Raw genomic sequence first — 24632 nt, forward strand, 5'->3', positions numbered from 1 at the left:
GAATCAAGGAAGCCTCCTCAGGGGCCCCCGGCCAAGCAGAGGTGGCCATCCAGAGGAGGAGGCTGAAGCAGCGTCCCATCCAAAGGCCCCAAAGGAACTTCTAAGGTCTCCTTTCAGCTTGGGATGCACTTTGACTCTGTCATCTGCCCTAAAGATCCCACTTCTCCCTTTGCCTTTCTTCCTCATTGGAGTATACTGCCAGCATCTCCCTTCTCCAGGTATCTCAGAAAACATGGCCGAGCCCTTGGTGCCAGACCTGCTGGAAGAGAAGCTGCGATCACAACTGGAGGAGGAAAAGAGAAGGTGCCCTTTCTTTTCTCCCTGCCCACCCTGCCCCCAGCCTCAGAGGGCTCTCAGGGATGGCCTGGAGCTGCCCAGGACAGGCAGGGCGGCCACACCCCAACCCAGGCCTGGAGCTTCTCTGGGAACTGTGTCCAGCAGCTGAGTCCCAAAATAACTGGAAGAGGTGCTACCTTTGAGCAGGCAGAGATGATGCGGGAAACCTAAGCAGTGTGAGGTCAGAATGGGGAGCCCGGACTCACGAATCGGGAGTGCTGTTTGCTGTAGGCACCCTCCCCAGCCCAGAGCCCCAGGCTGGAGCTTAGGAAGCAACTAGTCTTGTCTACTGCTGCCATCTAGGGGAGTCCAGAAGTATGACCACAGAGGTCTTCCGCCTGCAGCTTTATCCTCTTCCCTCCTCTCTCTTTATCTGACAAGTGTCCTTAGAACATCATACCCTCATGCAGCCATTTAGGGTCCTTAAATGATTTCAGTGACAGAGTGAGGAACCTCAGGCATAAACAGACACGTGGCCATTACTGATACACATATGGTCACCGAATCTCGCTCAACACTCCAGTCAAGCTTCGTAGTTCATTCACTCATGTATGCATTCAACAAATGTTTGCACTCTCCTCTATGCCATGGACAGATTTTGGGGAGACCGCACAAGTAACCTCCTTGCTCTCAAAGTACTGATGGTGCCATTGCAACACACGCTACCCCTGAGCTGGCTAGGCTTGCACCCTGAGCAAACCCCATCACCCTGCCGCCACACACACACACACACACACACACACACACACACACACTCGTGCCATCTGAGACTTGATGAGAACAAGCTGGTCTCCAGATCACGCCTGATAACTGTGCACTGTTTTCTCCTGCCAGCATCCTCCTTCCAGAATGCCTCGTGCTGCCCTCCTTCACATGGGCTATTCCTCTCCACCCACTGGGGTCGCTCCACAGTTGTGCTCTCCCTCACTATTTTTCTCAGTTCCTTTCCAATTCACTCTTCTGTGTCTTTACTCCACCCCATCTTGTCTCCTTGGTCCATCTTTCCAACCGTCAGGGTCATCTCAGAAGTCAGGTTGTCTCTGCAGTTTGGCTATTCAACTGCTTCCTGTTGGACAACTTCTGATTCCTTGTAGCAGGCCCAAAACCCACATACGCACTGACAGATGCACTGTAACTTTTGGTCCTCGGCATGAAAGTGAACCAGTGGGATGGTGAGGCTGTTAAGACTCTGGTTCTGGACCCACGTGGCCTGGGTTCCCGTTCTGGCTCCTCTGTTTATTAGCTCTGTGCCCTAGAACAAGTTACTTAACCTCTGCATGCCTGAGGTTCCAAATCTGTAAAGGGAGAGGATAACAACAGTATCTTCTTCACGCTGTTGTGAAAAGATGAAATGAGTATGTGAGTCCAGTGCCCAGAGCAATGCCTGCCCCTTAGTAAGTGCTCAATCTTGGTAGTTATCATTCTTGGAGAGGGGTTGTTCATCTCACACACACAGGCCCATATGCCTCCTGGACAAAATCACCTGGCTCTGCTTCTCTGTGATGGACTGAAACCCTGGCACCATACTCTGGCCTCGGTGGGCAACTACTGGGTCCCAGTCCCCTTTACCAACCAGCGCTGCCAGGCATCTGAGGCACAGGCCCTGCAGCCGGCAGGCCACCTGCAGTTCTCCCTCCCTGCCACTGACTTTCAAGACTTTGCCTCGATTCCACTATAGGTATAAAACAATGTTCATACGGCTGAAGGCCCTGAAGGTGGAGATCGAACACTTGCAGCTGCTCATGGACAAAGCCAAGGTGAAGCTGCAGAAAGAATTTGAAGCCTGGTGGGCAGAGGAGGCCACCAACCTGCAGGTAGGGATGACTGGCCCTGCCCCTTGCTGGCCTAGAACCCGTCCTCTGTCTGTGGCCTGGGGAATGTCAGGGCAGCTGGGGGTGGGGGTGGGGACGGGGCAGGCACACAGCGCCCATGGAGCTAACAGGAAGAAAAGTGGGGGCTTCAACCCACAGGACTGCCTGCTCTTGTTCCCTGGCTCATGAAGCAAGTGCTCATTTTACTAACAAGGAACGCAAGTGGTCAGAGGCTGGTGGTTTCCTTCTCTGATGCCTGTCACATAGAAAGGTGGGGGACTGAAGGTGTGGCTCCCGAAACCAAGGACGTGCCACTGTTGCTTTGTGTGATGTTCTCCTGTGATGGCATATTGACAATTGATTGTTTTTTCATATTACAGTCATATATATAGATATATAACAGTCATATATATACATATTACAGTCATATATATACATATTACAGTCATATATATACACATTACAGTCATATATATATACATATACCAAAAAAAATGTATACAAGTGGACACTTTGGTCAACGTTGCTCAAGCAGTAGTTCGTCATAATCAGAAGTGTCTGGACGCTGATGGGAACCACTTTGAGCACCTCTTATAATTGTAGAAGTCAGACGTGACTTGTATTCATCTTTTGTTATCGGTATATATTGAGTATTATAATTTTAATACAGTTTTCCTTTCTTTAAATGTGTATACATTTTTTGGCACCCTCTGTATATGCATATGTATATATTATAGAAATTTTAGAAAATACAGAAAAACACAATGCAGTAAAAATCACCATAATCCCACTACTTAAGGACAACCGGTATTACCGTGTAGGGTTATATTATTTTATCTTTTTTCTATGCATACGCATTCATATGGTCTTATAAAAATAGAATCATATTGGCCTTCAAGTATCACAAATGGCTTTTTTTTTTTACTTAATTGTATAGCATGACTGCTCTTCCATGTTATTATTTGTTCACCATCATTCTAACTGCTGTCACTATTCCATCATAGGGATTTATTTTAATCTATTTAATCTATTGTTTAATGTTTAGGTTGTTTCTAGTATTTCACTGGCAACACATTTATAGATAAGCTTTTGCATATTTTCTAGACAAATTCCTAAACGTTCTCTATAATATGATGAAGGCTAAGATAATCTGTTAAGAACTGTTAGTACACCCTCCTGCTTTTGGTTGTCCTCATGTGACTCCTCAGTGGTGGTACAATAAAAGTGATGAAACACACATGCTCATATCACTCGTATGGCTGACAGAACCCTTAGAGATGACAGGACAGGCTGATCCCTTCATTTTAAGGACAAGGAAATTGAGAGCCAAAGATCTTTGCCCCAGGACAGTCAGGCAGCAGTAACCGATAGTCACCAAGTAGCCATGTGACCAGATGATGGAGAAGACTATTTGGATAAAATTAAATACACAAGATGACAAAGAAAACCAATAAGACTGAAATGCAGGTCTCAAAATATGTTTACAATAAAGTTATGGTATAGTAGTATGTATAACACTTTACAAATGCATTAATTAATAAGATCTAAGGGCGGGTCCAATACTTACCATAATGTCAGAGTAACAATGAACACAATATTTCAAGATTTCTGCATCTGTAACATGCTATGAAAATATCTGTGATTTCTACTGGTGGTAAAGTCATTGGTACTGCCAATACTGTGGGTTTTGTCTATACTTATCATTGGAAGAAATGTTACATTCCAGGTAGAAGTTAGGAAAAATAAAGGTGTGATCAGTTCCCATCTATGTTCACAGCGCCTCTGGGTTCTGTCTGTTCTCCAGTTAAGATCCCTTGCTGGTGAGGTCATCAGTGAGCGAGGTGTCAGCACTGCTTATACCCAAGCGAGCTCAGTCCCTGAACAGTAGATAAGGGACATCCCATGTGACTCGGGAAGTGTCCGGCAAGGATGACAGAGTCAGACAGTGTGTGACTTACATAGACAGTGAAAGCCAGAATAGCCAATGGTGTCAGCTCGGTGGGTCCTCTGTCTCACAGGATGTCACTGAAACAAAAGGGACCAGATGACTGTGACAGGAATAATGGGACACCCTGTCTCTGAGGAGCCGATGCTATGCTGATGCTGAGTGGTTTTATAGCCTCCAGATGCACCCTGAGTGGCGCGAGGCAGAAATCCTTAAACCTCATCAGAACGAGGGAGTCAATGAGAAACTGTCCCACGACAGTGTCCTGGGAAGACAGGGAGGCAAGTGGGGAATAGCTTTGTAGCAGCTACTCATAAGCCTCCATGCTCTCATGTTCTGGGGAAATCGCAAGGCATTCTGCCAGACTCAGATAAGCTGCAGGTGAAGCCTTATCCACGAGCCCTGTGTGGACTCATGCAAGGGTCCAGGGCACCGTGGCGGAGCTGCTTCCTGCACAAAGTGCTCAGTGCAGTTCTCCCGACTCTGGCAGCATCTCTTTGGCACAAGGGGAAGCAAAACCAGGAAGGACTTCTGGAGAATTGTCATTGTTTTCCTAACTACAAAAAGTAATACATGCTCAGTTTGGAAAACTTAGCCCAGAAAAGCACAAAGAATGCATCCTGTATCACCGGTAATTCTGCCACCCAAACATAACACTTCGATGCCCATCATCATGGTCACTGAGACATGGTCACCTACGTCTCGGTTTATTTTTGCCCTCGTACAACAAGTATGTTGTATATAACAACTTTTATAGTTAGTTTTGTCTCCTTAAGAAATACATCGAGGGCACTTTCCCGTGTCCTAAGATTCAAGCTAACACTGTGAAACTCCTCTTTGGGCAACAGGTAAACTCTCCAGCAGTGAAATCACTCAGTCACATGAAGCCCTTTCCCCAGACGCCCGGATCCCAGCACCAAAGGTCCCCGCTTCTCTCTAACAAAAGGTAAGGAGAGAACTCCACTGACCGGGTTAGGGTGCCCAGGTAAGGCTTCCTACCTGTCCTCAGCCCGTTCTTGTTGCTTTCAGTGTCTCTCTAGAGGCTGCATGATCCAGGACGATCAACTACTGTTACTGTTAAATTAGTTGTAGATACACACGCCAGTGTCTTTCAGGCTTGTTTGCACATGCATCCTTCAGTCCTTCCTTCCCCCTTACTCTGACAGCCACTAGACTGACTGCCACAGCAACAAGAGACAAGAGTTTAACAAGCCCTGGTCCTGAGCCCTAAGCAGGAAAAAGGGAGTAGCAGTGGGTGGGGGGGATAGTAGCATGGGAGCGGGAGGGGGAGGAGGATGAGGGGGTGCTGGGGGGCGTGGAGGGCAGTCAGCCTGCCAGTGGGCAAGGGGGCTCTGGTAAAGGACTCCGTGCTAGCACAGATTCAGGAGAGAGGTGAGCAGCCCCCCACGAGGACGGCTTCCTCACGAGCACAGCCCAGCGCCAGTTTCCCTGCGTGGTGGCCCAATCCAGCAGACACCCTACTTCCTCACACAGCACCTTTTGAAGGCAGGTTCCTTCTCATGCCTCCACATGATTACGTCTTTCCAACCACACAGTCAGGTGGTGGAGGCCGTGACCTTTGCCTCGGCCATCCCCACCCCCACACAGACAGTGCTGTCGTGACAGAGGCCAGGGCAGCAGGAGTGGGGCCTCGGCCTCTGACGCCAAGGAGTCATCCTTTGACCAGGTTTGAATAGGAGCTGAGCTCTCTCATTGGAAATATGAAACAGAGCTTTTGAAAAGGGGGTTTGGTGGGAAGGGGGCATCGTGTCAGACAGTATCCTTGATATGGTGTGATGGGAATGCCACTGTACCTCTGTGGTCTTCTCAAAAAACCCATAATCCCAGTCAAATCATGAGGAAAACATCAGACAACTCCCAGCTGAGGGACATTCTATAAAATACCTGATCAGTACTCCTGAAAACTGTCAAGGTCGTCAAAAACAGGAAGAGTCTGCGAAACTATCACAAACAAGAGGAGGCAAAGGAGATACTATGACAAAACGTGATGTGCTAACCCGGATGGAATCCTAGATCAGAAAAAGCATATTGGGTACAGACTAAGAAAAGTTGAGGGGCAGCTGGATGGCTCAGTTGTTTAGAGCACGAGCTCTGAGTGGCACGGTTGTCGGTTGAATGGCCACATGGGCCAGTGAGCTGCTCCCTCCACAATTAGATTGAAGGACAACAACTTGGAGCTGATGGGCCCTGGAGAAACACACTGTTCCCCAATATTCCCCAATAAAAAAAGAAAATTTGAATAAAGTATGGACTTCAATTAATAATAATGTATGAACATTGGTTCATTAGTTGTGACTAATGTACTATACTAATATAAGATTGTATAATGAGGGAAACTAGGTATGGGATACAGAGGAACTATTTGTTGCAACTTTGCAACTTTTCTTTGCAACTTTTCTGTAATATGAAAATATTCTTTAAAACACTCAGGACTTCTCCACATCCCCCAAACAGCATCTTGTATTTAGTTTTAGGAAACATCTCCTGTGTGAGCCCCTAAGCCCAAGATCAAGAACTGGCAGGGTACGTTCTGTTTGGCTATCCTGCTGTTTTAAAAGGCAGTATAAATCCATAAAAGAAAAATTGATAAGTTGGACTTTATTAAAATGAATACTGTTCTGTGACAGACCCTGTTAAGAGAATAAAGAGAATAAAAGAGGGAGAAAAAGTTTGCAAAACATATCTAATACAGGACTTGCATCCAAAATATACAAAGAACTCTTAAAATTCAACAATAGTTTTCAAATGGACAAAAGATCTGAGCAGCCACCTCACCAAAGAAGACAAACAGATGGCAGATAAGTGTACGATAAGATGCTCGATATCATATATCATTAGGGAATGTGCACACCTATTAGAATGGCTAAAAAAAATTTTAAATGACAGCATCACATGCCAGTGAAGATGTGAAGCAACAAAAACTCATTCATCGCTGGTGGGAATGCAAAACGGTACAGACGCTTTGGAAGACAGTTTCATAGTTTTATAGAAAACTGAACATACCATCCAGCAATCACACTCCTTGGTATTTACCCAAAGAGGTTGAAAACTTATGTCCACACAAAGACCTGTACACGGATGTTTATAGCAGTTTTATTTATAATTGGCAAACCTGGAAGCAACCAAGATGCTATTCAAAAGGTGAATGGATAAATAAACTGTGTGGTACATCCAGAGGATGGGCTATTATTCAACGCTAAAAAAATAAGATAAAACAAAAGAGCTATTCAGCATGAAAAGACCTGGAGGAATTTTAAATGCATATTACTAAGTGAAGGAAGCCAGTCTGGAAAGGCTACCTACTTTATGATTCCAGCTACGTGACGTTCTGGAGAAGGCAAAACTATGGCGACAGTAAAAAGATCAGTGGTTGCCAGGGCAAGAGGAGAGGGTGGAAAGAATGAATAGGTGAAGACAGAGGATGTTTAAGTCAGTGAAACTATGCTGCAGGATACTGTAATGGTGGATACATAATATTATGCATGTGTCAAAACCCATAGAATGTACAACAAAAGAGCGAACCCCCAGTTGGTTCATCAGTAATAACAAACATACCACGCCAATGCAAGATTTAATAATAGGGGAAACAATAAGGGGAGAGTGAGAGGTTATATGGGAATTCTCTGTACTATCTGCTCAATTTTCTATAACCCTGAATCTTATGTGAAAAATAAGCCATTAATTAAAAAACTAAAAGCCGGTGTAAGTAGACAGCTACACTACTCCATGGCAGTGCAGGCAGCTCGGCATACATGGGCCCTCTCTGTGATTTCACTTGGGTACCTGCCAACCTCTGGGGCACTTGAGTTGGCAACCCCTGTACACCTGCCTCCTCCCCACCCAGGGTCCCCTCCCAGAAACCCCAGGACTCCACAGACCATGTGTGAAAAACACAGACCCAGGCCAGCCAAGAGGACAGAGCTTCCCCCATCATTGCTCTGGCTCTGTTCTGAGCCTCTCATGTATCGGCCACATGAGAATAAGCTCCCTGTTTGTGAGGCTCAGGACCCTGGCTGTCTCCCCAGCGTCTTTCTGATCTCTTCCATAGCTCCTACTGGTAGAAATATCCTGCCCAGCAAATAGGAAGTCCCAGCTCTAATTTTCTTTTTTTCTTTAAAGACAATGAAAGTGTGTGTGTGTGTGTGTGTGTGTGTGTGTGTGTGTGTGTGTGTGTGTAGATGTCAGGATGGGCCCAGTAAACACACTCCAGGGCTACAGGTAGAAATAGACTATGCCTGCCATGTGAAGTTCAGAATCTTGAATTTCAAAGACGCATATCAGATCTCCATGGGAGTTTTTCCCAAATCCTGCTCCTAGGGCTCTACCCAAGCCCCTTTGATGGCTGCTGGAAGGAGAGTCTTTTGGGAGATGGCTCTCAGGAGGGCCCTGGAGCGCTGTCATCTGTGTGACAGCCAGTGCTTTGGTCAGATCTCTATCCCTCAGCAGAGATAACAAAGTGTCCTGAATAGTAATGGTGAAGACCCCTCAACTGTGAGTGGTCAGCACCCCCAAATTCCCTCCCACACAATAATAGTTCGGATGTCAAAAATTACAGGTGGGAAGGTTACAATAGGCAGAGGAGAGGAAAAGAGTTCCTGCTAGAGATTAGAAGGGGAGAGGCCTAGGGGCTCTGCCTCTGACAAAGAAATCACCTGCCACTTGCTTTATAATGCTGGCAGGAACGAGCTCACAGCTCTCCTGGGCAGGGGTGAGGCAGGGGAGAGACCCTGTCCTGGCTCATTGTGGCATCTCAGACATTCTCGAAACAGCCAGCAGTGGGGCACTGGCTGTGGGAGTCCTTAAATTCTCTAAGGAAACAGCATTGGCCTTCTTCTCTCAAAGTAATAAAGTTCCCTGTCATTTATCAAGGGCCCTATGGTCCAGGCACTGAACAAATGTTACTGTCATTGCCCACCCTTTACAGGTGAGAACCCTTGGACTCTGAGAGGTCAATGAACCAACTAGTAATGAGGAGACAGGATTCGAACCCAGGCCCGCCAGCACCTAGCCACCCCCCACCCCACTCCTCATGTCAGTAGGTCAGTTTCCTTTAACATTAATGACTGTCCTTTAGGGGCAAGTGTATGTTCTGTTGTTTAGAAGGAGGAGGCATTTTCCTGCCTGTATTCAGTGCTATGTCACACAAACGTGCTTTCTTTATATTCTGCCAAACGCCTGGTCCTCCTGCTTAGGGCCTCCATTCTCTCAGTGTGTCCACAGTCTGATTTTCCCAAGGGGCCAGGATTTTCCAAGTACAAATCTGTGCTTCCTTCAAAGTCTAGCCTCTGACTGGAAAACCAGAACGCCCTTTTGTTGACCCCACCATTTCAGTTGAGAAACCCTGGAATCAGTCCTCTCATTTTACTCATGATTTCTCCCTTTTATTCTTTTGTCTCCCTCCCTATGCTTCCTTGCCCTTCTCCCACATTCCCTATCAGCCAAGGGTGCCACTCTTTATTGCTTGTCATGTGTCCACTCTGCTGCCAGACTTTACCTGCCAGCTTGTCTGACACCGTGCCCACCGTGAAATAGGTCTAAGAATAGCCGCTGGGCGAGCCTCCTAGGATCTCCTTGGGAAACCAACCATTCGGATCATGCTCCACGCCCAGCATTCCCCTAGTCTGAGAAGCGGGGCCTGTGCTGGCCTTGGCATTCCTGGGCACTCCTCAGGGGTTCCAATTAAAGGAACTCCCTAGGTGTGCTTGCCGAGAGATGTTTAACCCCCAAGTTCAGAACCTTGGATCACAAAGGTGTGCATCAGATCACCTCCACGGAGTCTCCTCAGCACCGCGTTCACACAGAGTGCGTCAAACAAATCCTCGTTGTAGCTCCTCCAAGCTGTGGGCCCTTGGGCAAGCCAGCTGCCCCCTTGGGGACACCCTCATCTTTTCTGTTGGATGCATCACTATTATTCTCTGAGCAGGTAGATATTCCAGTGCCAATGAAGAGCTGCTGGAGTGACAGAGTGAGAGTCCAGCTGACTATTTCCATCTGAGCTCCTGACCGGCTCACTGCAGGTCCAGGGACTGGACCTCTCTGCTCCTCAGGTTCTGAAACAAACCTGATTTCATCACTTTCCAGACCTGCTCAGGGCTTGCGGGCTGATCATGCTAAATTCACAGCGCTCTGATTGGCAACCCAGGAGGTCCAATTATGATTCATATTGCTTATTAATCCTTATTAAGAAAGAGATCATTCATTCTGATGGCTGGTATGTTCTCTCTCCAGAACAAATGTCAACATGAGTAATGAATTCAGTGTCAAGGGCTACTTGGCCAGAAGACAGGACAAAAGTAATTTGTAACATGATCCTGAGGGTTGGGAAACTGAACTGTGTCCTCCAGTGACACTGGAGCAGCTTCGGGACCAGAGGCGTCATTTCCCTCAGGAGCCCCAAGCCTTCGTGTGGTGCCATCCTCCTGCACGAGCTGCTCGAGGCAACAGGCTGGACAGCTGGGCCTCTGCAGAGGGTGCCAGGTGCCCCATCTGCCATGGTGTGATCATGACGCCCTTCTGCCCTGCCCATGTCCATCTCTGCCCCTCTTTCAACCTCTCCCAACACTCAACAGCTTGGCTCCTGTGAACACTCCCGGGAATCTTAGAAAAGGCTCCACTGGGAAGCCATTGAGTCAGTGATGCATTTGTGTGCCGATGATTTGATCTTGTAAGATTTGCTACAGGTTCCAGACTGACCTGGACCTTGTATAATTGAAGCACCTACAGGGTGGAAAGTCCTTTCTCCTTCCCTTCTCTCCGCCTGCACCAATAGGAGCCCTAAGAATTGGCCAGCGTTCTCTAAAGAAAAGCATGCAGAGCCTGCCACCTTGTGGCTGCCTCTGGTCTTACAGCAGTCCTCACCAAATGACACAGGTCCTCCATTCTCCCAAAGACTCAGTGGAGAATCTCTGGGATGCTGGGAAATAGGCATCAGGAAAAGAAAAAAAGAAGTCCCAGGCTCTGATTTCCTTTCTTGTTTGTTTGGCTCACAATCCTAAACCTATGCAGGGAGAAACCTATGCAGTCCTGCTGCTGGATGAGGCTGGAGAGGACAGAAGGCTGGAGGTGGGGAAGGGGCTGCACTCATGCATGGGGCAGCCAGTGGTCAGACCGGTGGAGGTCCTTGGACTCTTGAGGCAGACATGGCAAAGCCACTGCCCCCTCTCTAACCCTGACCCACCTCCACCTGACTGTTCCCATTTGTAAAAGGAGGGTTCTGACCAGGTGACTTTTTCAGCCTCTTCCAGCTCTGACGTGTGTAGGAAGGACCATCCAAAAGCAAGCGAGAGAATCCCATCCTGTCACTGGCATCTGGGACAGTTTTGGCCGCTGGCCCTTTATCTCCCAAGGGGTGCTGCTGGGTTCTGTTTGCAACCAGGAATCCAAGACAAGACACATGTACCAGGCAGCATAGTAAAATGGGCAAAATTGCATCTTCATGAGCTGTTGGATCTGACTTCTCACTAAGGAAGCACAGAGCTGGTTAGCTGGGGCCACGTAAGGGCAGTTGATGTGGCCAGGGGTAAGCCATGTGTCTCCAGCGTGTACTTCTGCAGAATGCCAGAGTCAAATCCAGTGACATGATGTCAGAAACATGACAAAATCAGGGGTGCTCCTTGATCTCGCCCCTTGAAGTTACAACAAGTTGAACAGCTGTAATTTAACAAAGGACCCCCAAAACAACACACAAACACGTCTGAGAGATCCGCACATCAAAACATCTGAAGGTGGGCGAATCGGGGCACATGGAGGGAAAGGAGAAGTACAGAGATGGGGGCTGCAGGATACAGCCCAGAGCTCACTGTGGTCCCAGCAGAGTGGAGGATTGAAACTGCAGGTGTACTCTCTGTGGGCCCAGTAATTTTGCCTGAGAGATCAGCATATAATACAGCTGAACCTAGTGACTGGCAGAGACCTTGGGGCAAAGACCGAATACAGAAGAGCAACAACGGTGGTCTAACAGCCCTCACTGCCAGGCAGAAAGCAGCCACGGAGCCTGGCCACCACCCCCCACACTCTCAGAGCTCATCTCCCCCACACCCTCCAGTGTTAGCAGCGAGTCTGAGAAGAAACAATAGCAGGGTCAGATTAAAGAGCAGAATATCTACAGCCCTGAGAACTGGAGAGGCAATTCCTGAGTGGCAGACACACACTGCGGCTAATGCCAGCGACAAGGGAGGAGACATATGGGCGAGGCAGCTGTGGTCTGGCAGTTGCCATTACTCGGAGGAGAAAAGAAACCAAAAGCACACCAGCCACCTCTCCCAGCCCACCCCACCCCCACCTTTCGCACCTGGTCCCAGCAGAGGTACCCAGGGCTGCTGAGACGCACAGCGCTACATCTGGCTGCAAGGGTAGCACTGGGATTTCAGGGGCTCAGAACCCCATTACCCACCACATCCTCCCATGGGGATGGTGCTCTGAGACCAAGGCGACCTGGTCACAGGGGAGATGCCCACCTCCCCAGGAAATCTCCCACCATGTGAGAAGCCAGAACAGGGCAAGAGAAAATAAAATGCTCCAGTACTACCTACTGGAAAGCATAAAACAAATAATAATAATACATTAATTGCCATGAATAACCAAAACACAACAAGGCAGCTCAGGAAGAAAATGAAAAATATCTATAAAATAAAATTAAAGACATGGAAATATGTGACTTAAGTGACAGAAAATTCAAGATTGTAATTCTGAAAAAACTCAACAAGATACAGGAAAACTCAGATAGGCAGTTTAATGAACTCAGAAATAAAATCAACAAACAAAATGAATATTTTCCCAAAGAGAATGAAATCTTTAAAAAGAACCAAATAGAAATTCTGGCGCTGAAGAACTCAATAAAAGAGATGAAGAATGAAATAGCCAGCTTAGGAAATAGAGCTGACCAGATGGAGGAAAGAATTAGTGATATCAAAGATAGAAATCTGAAAACGATGCAGACAGAAGAAGAGAGAGACTTGAGAGTTAAAAGAAATGAAAGAATGCTGTAAGAACTATCTGACTCCATCAGAAAGAGCAATAAAGGAATAATGGTGCTGCCATTTGCGACAACATGGGTGGATCTTGGGATTATTATGCAAAGTGAAATAAGTCAGAAAAAGTTAAGAACCATATGACTTCAGTCATATGTGGAATATAAAGCTGAAGGCAAGAAAGGAACAAGACAAACAAAAAAACAAAAATTCATAGACACAGACAACAAACAGTTTAGTGGTTACCAGAGGGTAGGGGAGTGGTAGAAGAGGGCAAACGGGGTCAAATATATGGAGGTGGAAGGAGAACTGACTCTGGGTGGTGAACACATAATGCAATATATAGATGATGTATTATAGAATTGTACACTTGAAACCTATGTAGTTTTGTTGACCATTGTCACCCCAATAAATTTTAATAACAATAATAAAAATAATGGGTATACCAGAAGGAGGAAAGAGTGAGAAGGGTACAGAGAGTCTATTCAAATAGTCAACAAGAACTTCCCAAACCTGGCCAGCCCAATGGCTCAAGCACTGTGCTCCTAACACCAAGATGGCTGGTTCCATTCCCACATGGGCCAGTGAGCTGCACCCTCTACAGCTAAGATTGTGAACAACAGCTCTCCCTGGAGCTGGGCTGCCGCGAGCGGCCAGAGGTTGGTGTGAGCTGCCGTGAACTGCTGCAGGCTGCCAAGTGCTGCCGCGGGTTACTGTGTGCTGCCATGAGCGGCCAGCAGCCAGCGTGAGTGGCCAGCAGCCATCGTGAGCAGCCGGCAACCTGCAAGAGCTGCCATGAGATGCCGTGAGCTGCTGTGAGCTGGCAACCAACTGCCTCAGCTCGTAATACCCGCGTGGGCCAGGGGGCTGTGTCCTACACAACTAGACTGAGAAACAATGGCTTGAACTGGAGTGGAGGGGGGGAGGAAGAAGAAGGGGAAAGAAAAAAATCTTCCCAAACCTATAGAAAGAACTGGATCTTCAAATCCAAGAAGCAAACAGCACACCTAATTACCCCAATCCTAAATGGCCTTCTCCAAGACGTATTATATTGAAGCTGTCAAAAAGCAATGACAACAAAAGAATTCTCAGCGCAGCTAGGAAAAAGAAGATGGTGACCTATGAAGGAAAGCCTGTTAGATTATCATCACATTTTTCAGCAGAAACTCTACAAGCCAGGAGGAAATGAAATCAAATATTCAAACTATTCTTGAAAGAGAGAAATTACCAGCCAAGAATAATATATCCAGCAGTGTTATCCTTTAGATATAAAGGAGGAAAAAGACCTTTCCAGATATACAAAAGCTGAGGGACTATTCCACCACAAAGCCTGCATTGCAGGAAATACTGAAGGAGGTTATTTGATGTGAAACAAAAAGACAAAAGGATACAAAACTATAAATAAGATTACTAACATACAGACAGAAGCAGGAAATGTCAACCCCTACACAGAATGGGGCACTATACACTTAAACATAACTTAAAGGCTAAAGAAAATAAAAACATAAAAAAAGAAAAAGGGAAGAAAAAGACAATTTGCTACTGCAACTCAGAAATGAACACACAGCATAAATAGGGATAATTTGTGATAAAAACATAAAAAGGGAGGGAGTAAAGATCTGAATTTGGAAAAAGAAATGGAGATAAGATGCATGCTTAAGAAAAAGGACTACTGTATATATGAAACTTTCTTTTACATGAACATAATGGTAACCACTCGGAAAAAAAAAAAAAAACAGAACTGAGACACATAACATAAAAAAGAGGAAACAGAGGAAAAAATCATAGAATACCACCAAACTGAAATAACAGACAGAAACATAAGGTCAAAGAAACAATGGAGACACTGAGTAACCAGAAAACAAAAGATAAAATGGCTATAGAAAATCTTTATATATCAATAATTACCCTAAATGTAAATGGACTGAACTTACCAATTTAAAAAATCTGCACAGAGTAGCAGATTGGATCAAAACACAAAGCTCATCTATATGCTGCCTTCAAGAGGCACATCTCAGCTACAAGAACAAATATAGACTCAAAGTGAAATGGTGGAAAATGATACTCCAAGTAAATGTCATTCAGAGAAAAGCGAGTGTAGTTATACTTATATCTGACAAAACAGACTTCAGGCTAAAAAAGTAACAGGAGACAAAAATGAACATTTCATAATGATAAAGGGGACAATACAACAAGAAGATATAACGTGTATCAATATATATGCCCGCAATCAAAGAGTACCAAAATATATAAAGCAACAACTAATAGAACTAAAGGGAGAAACTGACAAAAACACAATTATAGTAAGGGACTGAAATATGCCATGGACAGCTATGGATATATCATCCAAACAGAAAATCAGTGAGGAAATATCAGCCTAAAATGACACATTAGGCCAAATGGACATAACTGGCATTTACAGAGCATTTCATCCCAGAACACCAGACTATACATTCTTTTCTAGTGCACATGGAACATTCTCAAGTATAGACCACCATAGTTGGGACACAAAACTAGCCTTGGCAAATTTATGAAGACTGAAATTATATCAAGCATATTCTCCAACCACAATGCTTTGAAATTGGAGATAACTGCAAAAAGAAAGAGGAAAAAACCACAACTATGTGGAAATTAAATAACATACTAGTATTAGAAGTCCTAGCCAGAGCTGTGAGGCAAGATAAAGAAATAAAAGACATCCAATATAGGAATGAAGAAGTTAATTTTTTTTTTTTTTTGCAGATGACCTGATTCTTTACATAGAAAACCCTAAAGACTCCACCAAAAATAGAACTACTTGAAACAATAAACAAATACAGTAAAGTTGCAGGATACAAAATCAATGTACAAAAACTCATTGCATTCCTATATAGTAATAATGAAATTTCAGAAAAAGAAATGAAAAAAAAAAAACGATTCCTTTTGCAATTGCAACAAAAAGAATAAAATGCCTAGGAAGAAACAAAGGATGTGAAGGACATATACACTGAAAACTATAAGACATTATTAAAAGAAATTGAAGGGCTGGCCCAGTGGCTCAGGTGGTTGGAGCACCATGCTCCTATCACTGAGGTTGCCTGTTCGATTCCCACATGGTCCAGTGAGCTATGCCCTCTACAGCTAAGATTGTGAACAACCTGGAGTTGGGCTGCCGTGAGTAGCTGGAGGTTGTCGTGAGTGGCCAGCAGCCATTGTTAACGGCCAGCAGCTGGCGAGAGCTGCTGTGAGCTGCTGTGAGCAGCTGACCGACCGACCACCTCAGCTAGGGGGGAGCGCAAGGCTCATAATATCAGTATGGGCCAAGGTGCTGTGTCCTACACAACTACACTGAGAAACAACGGCTTGAACCAGAGTGGGAGGGGGGGAGGTTGAAGAAGGGGAGGGGGAAGAAATTGAAGAAGACACAAAGAAATGGAAAGACATTTCTTGTTCATGGATTAGAAGAATCAACATAGTCAAAATGGCCATATTACTTAAAGCAATATACAGATTTAATACAATCCCCATCAAAATCCGAATGGCATTTTTTAAAGAAATAGAACAAAAAAGTCATCAGATGTATGGAATCACAAAAGACCCTAATGGTCAAAGGAATCCTAAGAAAAAAGAACAAGGCTGGAGGTATCACACTCCCTGACTTCAATTTATACTACAAAGTGACAATAATCAAAACCGCATGGTATTAGCAGAAAAACAGACACAGAGACCAATGGAATAGAATTGAGAGCCCAGAAATAAACCCACATATATATGGGCAAATCATTTTTGACACAGGAGCCAAAAGCATACAATGGAGAAAAGAAAGCTTCTTCAATAAATAGTGCTAGGAAAATTGGAGAGCCACATGCAAAAGAATGAAACTAGACTTCTATCTGTCACCATATACCAAAATTAATCCAAAATGGGTGAAAGACCTAAACTAAGACCTGAAACAATAAACTGCATAGAAGAAAGCATAGGTACTAAACTTACGGACCTTGGGTTCAGAGAGCATTTTATGAATCTGACCTCAAAGGCAAGGGAAGTAAAAGCAAAAATAAATGAATGGGACTATATCAAACTAAAAAGCTTCCGCACAGCAAAAGAAACCATCAAAAAAACACAAAGAGTCAACCAACCAAATGGGAGAAGATATTTGCAAACAATCCTCTGATAAGGGACTAGTATCCAAAATATAAAGAACTGGTACAACTCAACAACAAAAAAATAAACAATTCAATTTAAAAATGGGCCAAGGACCTGAACACTCACTTCTCCCAAGACATACAAATGGCCAACAGATACATGAAAAATTATTCAATTTCACTAGCGATTAGGGAAATGCAAATCAAAACCACAATGAGATACTACCTCACACCTGTTAGAATGGCTGTTATCAACAAGACAAGTGTTGAGAGGTTATGGAGAAAAAGGAACCCTCATACACTGCTGGTGGGAATGTGAATTGCTACAGCCACTATGGAAAACAGTATGGAGATTCCTCAAAAAATTAAGACTAGAATTACCATACAACCCAGCAATCCCTCTTCTGGGTATTTACCCAAAAAATCTGAAAACATTTATCTGTAAAGATATATGTACCCTTATATTCATTACAGTATTATTCACAGTGGCCAAGACATGGAAACAACCAATATGTCCTTCAATAGATGAATGGATAAAGCTGTAGTACATACACACAATGGAATATTACTCTGCTATGAGAAAATATGAAATACTGCCATTTGTGACAACATGGATGGACTTTGAGATTATTATGCTAAGCGAAATAAGTCAGACAGAAAAAGTCGAGGACCATATGACTTCACTCATATGTGGGATATAAAACTGAAAGCAACAAACAGAGAAACAAAAACTCATAGACACACACAACAGGTTAGTGATTACCAGGTAGTAAACGGGTAGGGGGGAGTGGTTGAAGAGGGTAAAGGGGGTCATATATATGGTGATGGAAGGACAACTGACTCTGGTTGGTGAACACAAATTGCAATACTATACAGATGATGTATTATAGAATTGTACTCTTGAAACCTATATAATTTTACTAATCAATGTCACCCCAATAAATTTAATACAATTTTTAAAATATATAATAAAATATAATAAACAAATTTTTAAAAAATAGCATGGCTGAGAGCATGGGTTCTGAAGCCTCACAGAGTTGTGATTAGATCTAGATTCTGCTAGTTACCAGCTGGGTAAAATCTCTTTAACCTCTCCACGCCTGTTATCTCATGTATATAATGGGGATAATGAGGCTATTGAGAGGATTAAATGGCATGATGTTTGTAGAGCACTCTGCCTGGGCCTGGTGTGTAGATGGTGTCTATCAATGACAGTTGCGATCTTTGTTGTTTTTGTTTAACTTGCACATCTAATACATGCAATGCTCCAACATTAATGTATAAGACATCTGTTAGGGACTGAATGTTTGTGTCCTGAAAAATTCTTTTGTTGAAACTCTAACCCTGATGTGATGGTATTTCAGAATGGGGGTCTTTGGGAAGTGACTAGATCATGAGGGTGGAGCCCTCATGAATGGGATTAGTGCCCTTATAAGAAGAGGCCAGAGAGCTGGCTTCGCTTTCTTTCCACATGAGGACACAATGAGAAGTCAGAAGCCTGCAACCCAGAAGAGGGCTCTCATCAGAACCTGGCCATGCTGGCACCCTGATCTCAGACCCCAGCCTCCAGAACTGGGAGAAATAAATTTCCATTATATGAGCATATATAAGTTGTGTAGTATTTTGTTACAGCAGCCTGAGACAGAAATTGGCACCAGAAGTGGGATGCTGCTCGAACAAATGTAGAAGCAGCTTTGGAACCAGGTCACGAGTAGAGGCTGGAAGAGTTTTGAAGTGCATGCTACAAGGATCTGAGATTGTGAAGGGACTTTTAAAGGCAATTGTGATGGCTCAGGAAAGAAAGAGGAGCGATGGAGAGAAAGTGTCCAACTTCTTAGAGAAGACATAATAATCGTGTATGGAATGTTAATAGAAATACGGATGGTAAAGGCCATACTGATGAAGTCTCAGACAGAAATGAGGAACATGTTATTGGACAATGAAGAAAAGGCAATCCTTGTTACAAGGTGGCAAAAAATTAAAAGCTTGGCTTAATTGTGTTCACGTTCCAGTGTTCTGTGGAAGGCAGAACTTGCACGTGATGAAATGGAATATTAGCTGAGGGGATTTCCAAGCAAAGTGCTGAAGAAGTGGCGTGGTTCTACCTGACTGCTTAGAGTAAGACGCAAGAAAAGAGAAATGACTTGAAGATGGAGTTATTAAGCAATAAAAGAACTGGAATGTAAAGATTTGGAAAATTTTCAGCCTATTCATAATGCAAAAATATGAGAAAGTATCTTCAGAAGAGAACCCTAAGTGTGGGTGTGAACACTAAGCATGGGTGTGAACACTAAGATTAGTGTGGGTGTGAACTGTGGACATAATCAGCCATCCCAGCAGGAAAACTGCCACTTTGAACTGAAAAGAAGGAGATGGGAAGGAATGAAGGCAGGCTGTTGGACCACTTGGATTTTACAGGACAGGGCTATAGAGCTATTCTGCTGTGAACATGTACTCTTCTTCAAGGCATAAGAAGGATTCCAAAGGTGAATCAGAGATCATCAGGGCTGCCCCTCCATTTTAAAAGGGGGGATCATTACCTTGCTTTCAGCAGGCCAGACAGCCTTCGCCCAAAGCTATAGAGGCAGGGCCCCCCGGCAGAACCGTGAGGGTATAGCCCCTGCCCAGCAGAGCTTGACTGACCTCCACTCCAGTGGGTCCAGAAGGCAGGACCTTCACCCTCGTAGGTCAGAGGGGCAGATCATAAGCCAAAAACGATTATTCTTGATCCATAATATCTCATGGAGTTTCCCTTGCTACATTTTAAACTTGCTTGGGACTCATCACCCCTTCCTTCTTTCCTGTTTCTCTGTTTTGAAATGGGAATGTCTATCCTATGCCTGGAAGCACATAAATTATCCAAATTCACAGGTTCACAACTGGAGAGGAACTTGGCCTCAGGATGAACCAATCAAGGGTACCTGAGTTGTACCCAAATCTGATTTAGATGATAGCTACATGAGACTTGGACTTTAGACTTTAGAGTTGATGTAGGAACAATTTAAGACTTTTGGGGCTGGTGGGGTGGAATGAATGTATTTTGCATGTGAGGAAGACATATTTTTTGGGGGCCAGAGGCAAAATGTTATAGACTGAATGTGTCCTTCAAAAATGCATATGTTGAAACTAATCCCCAATGTGATGGTATTTGGAGGTGGGTCTTTAGGAGGTGATTAGGTCCTAAGGGTGGGGCTCTCTGATGAGATTAGTGCCCTTGTAAGAGGCCAGAGAGCTAGCTCACCCTCCTTCCACCATATGAGGGCACCATTAGTTAGCAGTCTGTGATCTAGAAGAGCCTTCTCGCAGAAACCTGACCATGCTGGCACGCTGATCTCAGACTTCCAGCCTCCAGAACTATGAGAAATAAATTTCTGTTGTTTAAGCCGCCCAGTCTGTGGTATTCTGTTACAGCAACCTGAACTGCCAAAGCAAAATACCATGGACTGGATGGCTTAAACTATAGGAATTTCTTTATTTCTCACAGTTCTAGAGGCTGGGGTCAGTTCCCCATGAGAACCCTCTTCTCTTCTTGTAGTTGGCCATGGGCTGGCTGTGTCTCCACTTTATACAGAGAGAGCTCTGATCTTTCTTCTTCTTCTTATAAGGACACCAATCCCACCCTAGGGGCCCCACCGTGATGGCCTCATCTAAACCTAATCATCTCCCAGAGGTTGCCCCTCCCAACACCATCGCATTGGAGGTCAGGGCTTCAACATATGAACTGAGGGCAGGAGGCACAGCATTCAGTCCATACAACTTATAATATAGACCCTGAATGTCTGTTCTGTAAACGTCCTCCCATCCATTTTCCTTTGTGGGTTTGGTTTTTACAGTGATATGAATGCCGGGAAAATCCTGCCCTCATCTTGCCCCATCCTGCACAGCCAGGAGCAGAACAGAACCAGTGCTTCCCTGGATGACAGGTCTGTGGTCTTCTCCTCCTTCTGACACCTGTGACAACCCCTGCAATCAGCGGAGTGGACAGAAATCGTCAATCTGCTTCCCCTACAACTTGAGGAGCCCCTGGTTGGGTGGTGCACAGCAGCCCAGGGCTGGCCTTCCCCTGGGTACCCCAGGATCCCCTGGAATCGCTCACAGAAGCCGACTCCCAGAGCTGAGGAATTTTCTCCCAGTGTCACTGGGGCCATGTACAAGCAGAGTTGCTTCGCGTCTTTTTCTGAACAATTGTACCTGGGGCCATTAAAGGAAAGAAGAGCTGGACAGGGGCAGTTCCAACGTAGCCTGCTAGCCCCATTGCAGGGTCCCCAGGCAGGGAAGGACACAGAGTTGACAAGCCTGGCCTTAGTCCCGTGAGCCATTCACTCCAGGCTGAACAGATTGGGTCAGGCCTCTCCCCAGCGCCTGCGTTTTGTGCCCTCTGACTGGAAGGCCTGTGTGCCCTTCTTCACCTGGCAGACCCTGCTCTTTTCCCAAGGTGTTCAAGGGTGGATGCCACTATGCCCTTCCCCAATCCCAGACAGAAGAAACATTTCCAGCACAGCTCCCAGCCCTCCCTGATGCAATGCTGCTTTAGCACTTCTCACTGAGTTGCAGCTCGAATGCTGACACAACAAATTACTTGTGATCATGAACAATACTTTATTATATACAATCCTCACTGCCTTCTGAGGGAGTGGATACTGTCACCTGCAGTGTGGAGGGACAAGTGTGAGGATGGAAGCTTGACAAAGCCAGGAGAGTACATTACTCTGAATTTTCTTAAGGGGGATTTTACATATAGGAGTTGGATGGACAAAGCGGAGGGAGAAGGCCACATACTTCCTTCCTTCCCTTTTTAAAGAGATTTCCTGGAAATCCCACCCTTCTTATAAATCTCATTGGCCAGAACTTGGTCACCTGGCCACACATAGCTGCAAAGGAGGCTGGGAAATGTAGGTTTTTTAGTAGCCATGGCAAATTGCTAAATATTATGGTTCTGTTTTTAAGGAGAGAGGGTAAAATAGTTATCTCTGCCCCAGGAGCAACTAGCTAGGCCATAGTGGGGTGTAAGGATGCACTGGAGAGACATCCTAAAGGATGTGAGATCCAAATTAGGTGCTGAAGGTCAAACAGGCTCGGTTTGGGTAAGTTGGGAGGCAAGGGAATTAAGATGGGAGGTGCAAGATAAGTTGGTGAGGCAATGGAAGAAGGTAGTGAGAGAATGTACATAGTAAGGTCTGGGGGAGAACAGTCCAGGGAAAGGAGACAAAAGCAAAGAGCCTGCAGGTGGAAGGAACTTGGTGAATTGGAGTAACAGAAAGAAGGGCACGGTGGCCTGTGTGTAGTGAGCCAGGAGCCAGATCACACAGGGACTGAGTTTGGATTTCATTCCAAGAGTGATGAGAAGCCACTAAGGGGTTTAAGCCAGAGGAGGGCATGATGTGTTTGCATGTAAAGGATTGCTGTGTCTGCTACACAGAGAAGGGGGAGGGAGTGAGAAGAAGGCAAATTCATTCTCACAGCTTCCGGGGTGAGATCCAGTCACTCGAAATGGAAAAGCGCTTTGGAAAGGTAAGCACTGAGTCCAAATGTAAGGTGTAGTAAAGTGTGACCTGTGGTTGTCCCTAGCCTCCCTGCGAGACCAACATCATCCATCCCTCTCACCGGGGACAGCCAGACAGACTCTGACATCCTGGCATTCATCAAGGCCAGACAGAGCATTCTGCAGAAGAAATGTAAGTGCAGCTTCCTCCAGGGACATAAGTCACCCCACTCTGTCCACCAGCACCTGGGGGGAAGTGAGGGGGAAGGGTAGAGCAAGCAATGAGGCAAGAAGGAAGTAGGAAACTTCCTGCATGTTCCTGAAGCCACAGGACTGGCCTTGCGGTCACTTCACATGTGCCAGGCCGCTGCTTCCTCCTGGAGAAAACCCCAAGAGGCAGCGTCAGAAACACCAAGAGAGGCGCAAGAGGGTGGTCGGCCCAGGTTCCCCTACCCTGCCTGACAAAGCTTCTGTCCTTCCAGATCTTTAGCCCCCTTTGTTCCCTGTCCCCAAAGCCAGCTCTCCTTTGGTTTGGTAACCTGTTGGATACCTGGCTAGAAATATCACTCTCCTGTTGGAGCATGGTTCTCGCCAGTGAGTTGTGGATGCAAATAACACGTGGAGGCTCAGACCTGAGGACACTGTAACAGTTACAGAAGAAATGTGTGGTGCATCCGACAAAAGGAAGAGAAAGACCCTTCCTGGCCTTTGCCACTGACCTCCCTGCCTTCCTCTTGGTAGCTGCCCACCTGCTGAGGACAGGCCTTCCCTTCTCCTGCCCATAGGGACGAGCCCCAGGGCCCCTTACCCAAGCCTGCTTTCAGTCCTAGCTTTGTCCCAGAGATTCCAAGGCTACTAGACAGGCTTAGCATTGCTTTCACGTGTCAACAAGGCACCTTGACTCCTATGAAGGCAGATAGGACCCCATAACAACTGACACCTGCCCTGAGAGGCCTACACTCAGCTTCATGACCAACTCTCTGCAGTTTAGACAGTAAGAGGTTTGCAGATGGGTGGAGCACCCCCAGTAAAGGATGGCCTTTGCCATGTTGTCCTCGCCTGTGGCAAGCAGGGTCCCTCCCTGGGATGCCATCTGCTTCCAGTCTAGGGTCAGTGGCAGCAGCATCACTGTCGTGTCTTTGCTGAGACCTGAGATAGGCTGGGTCTGCCTCCAACCTGCTGTGACACCTTGACCACATAAAGTACCTTCTCTCATCCTCGGTTTCCTTGTGTAAACAAGAAAAAAGAAAAACACTAAATTTGTATTTGGTGATCTCCAAGGCGCCATCCATCCCCAAAACATTCTAATGATGTGTGTCAGACACTGAACAGTTCTGCGCAGCCCGTCAGTGAATGGACACTATTTATTGGGCCCTTCTGTGTGCCAGGCACGGTACCAGTGCGGAGGCCATAGCAGTGAATCAGACAGAGCCAAGCCCTTGACATTCCAGGAGGAGGGATGAGATAGACGATGAACACATCGACAAATATATAAGATCATTTGAGGTGCTAACGAGTGCTGTGAAATAGCTAAAATATGTAATGCTGTAGAGAGCGTCAGGGAAACTGCCTGTAGCTGAGTGGGTAGCGCAGGCCCCCTGAAGAAGAGAACTTGAAACTGAGAGCTAAGCAATGAGAATGGAGCCCTGCAGTGTTCTGTGAGTCAGACTTCCAAGGCCAAAGTGAACAGCCCTGACGGGGAAGGAGCTTTGCTTGGTCACAGAGTGGGCAGGAGGCCAGAATGGCTGGAGGGCCGAGCGAGGGAGCAGGTGTAGTGCCAACTATTCCAGGTGTAGTGACAACTCCCTGAGGAATTTAAACCATGGCGAGCTGTCATCTGATGGGTGCTTTGGAAAGCTCACTCTGGCTGTTTCATGTAGCGTACGTTGTTGAGGAGCAGGAGTTGCGCGGTTATCAGGCTCCTGGGAGGGTCCAGGCAAGGGG

The 24632-nt window shown here is 45.7% G+C and overlaps 1 protein-coding gene across 2 annotated transcripts in view; it reads left to right on the forward strand.

Moving 5' to 3' along the window:
- Positions 1–24632, forward strand: part of KIF6 (kinesin family member 6) — a 408069-nt gene that overhangs the window by 378140 nt on the left and 5297 nt on the right. For both annotated transcript variants that reach the window (XM_074332873.1, XM_074332874.1), the window contains 5 exons: positions 219–303; positions 2015–2150; positions 4941–5038; positions 21040–21129; positions 22775–22881. In XM_074332873.1, the coding sequence (XP_074188974.1) occupies positions 219–303; positions 2015–2150; positions 4941–5038; positions 21040–21129; positions 22775–22881 (516 nt within the window). The remainder of the gene's footprint in view (positions 1–218; positions 304–2014; positions 2151–4940; positions 5039–21039; positions 21130–22774; positions 22882–24632) is intronic.

This window comes from Rhinolophus sinicus, linkage group LG05 (assembly GCF_036562045.2).
Source record: "Rhinolophus sinicus isolate RSC01 linkage group LG05, ASM3656204v1, whole genome shotgun sequence".
NCBI lineage: Eukaryota > Metazoa > Chordata > Mammalia > Chiroptera > Rhinolophidae > Rhinolophus > Rhinolophus sinicus.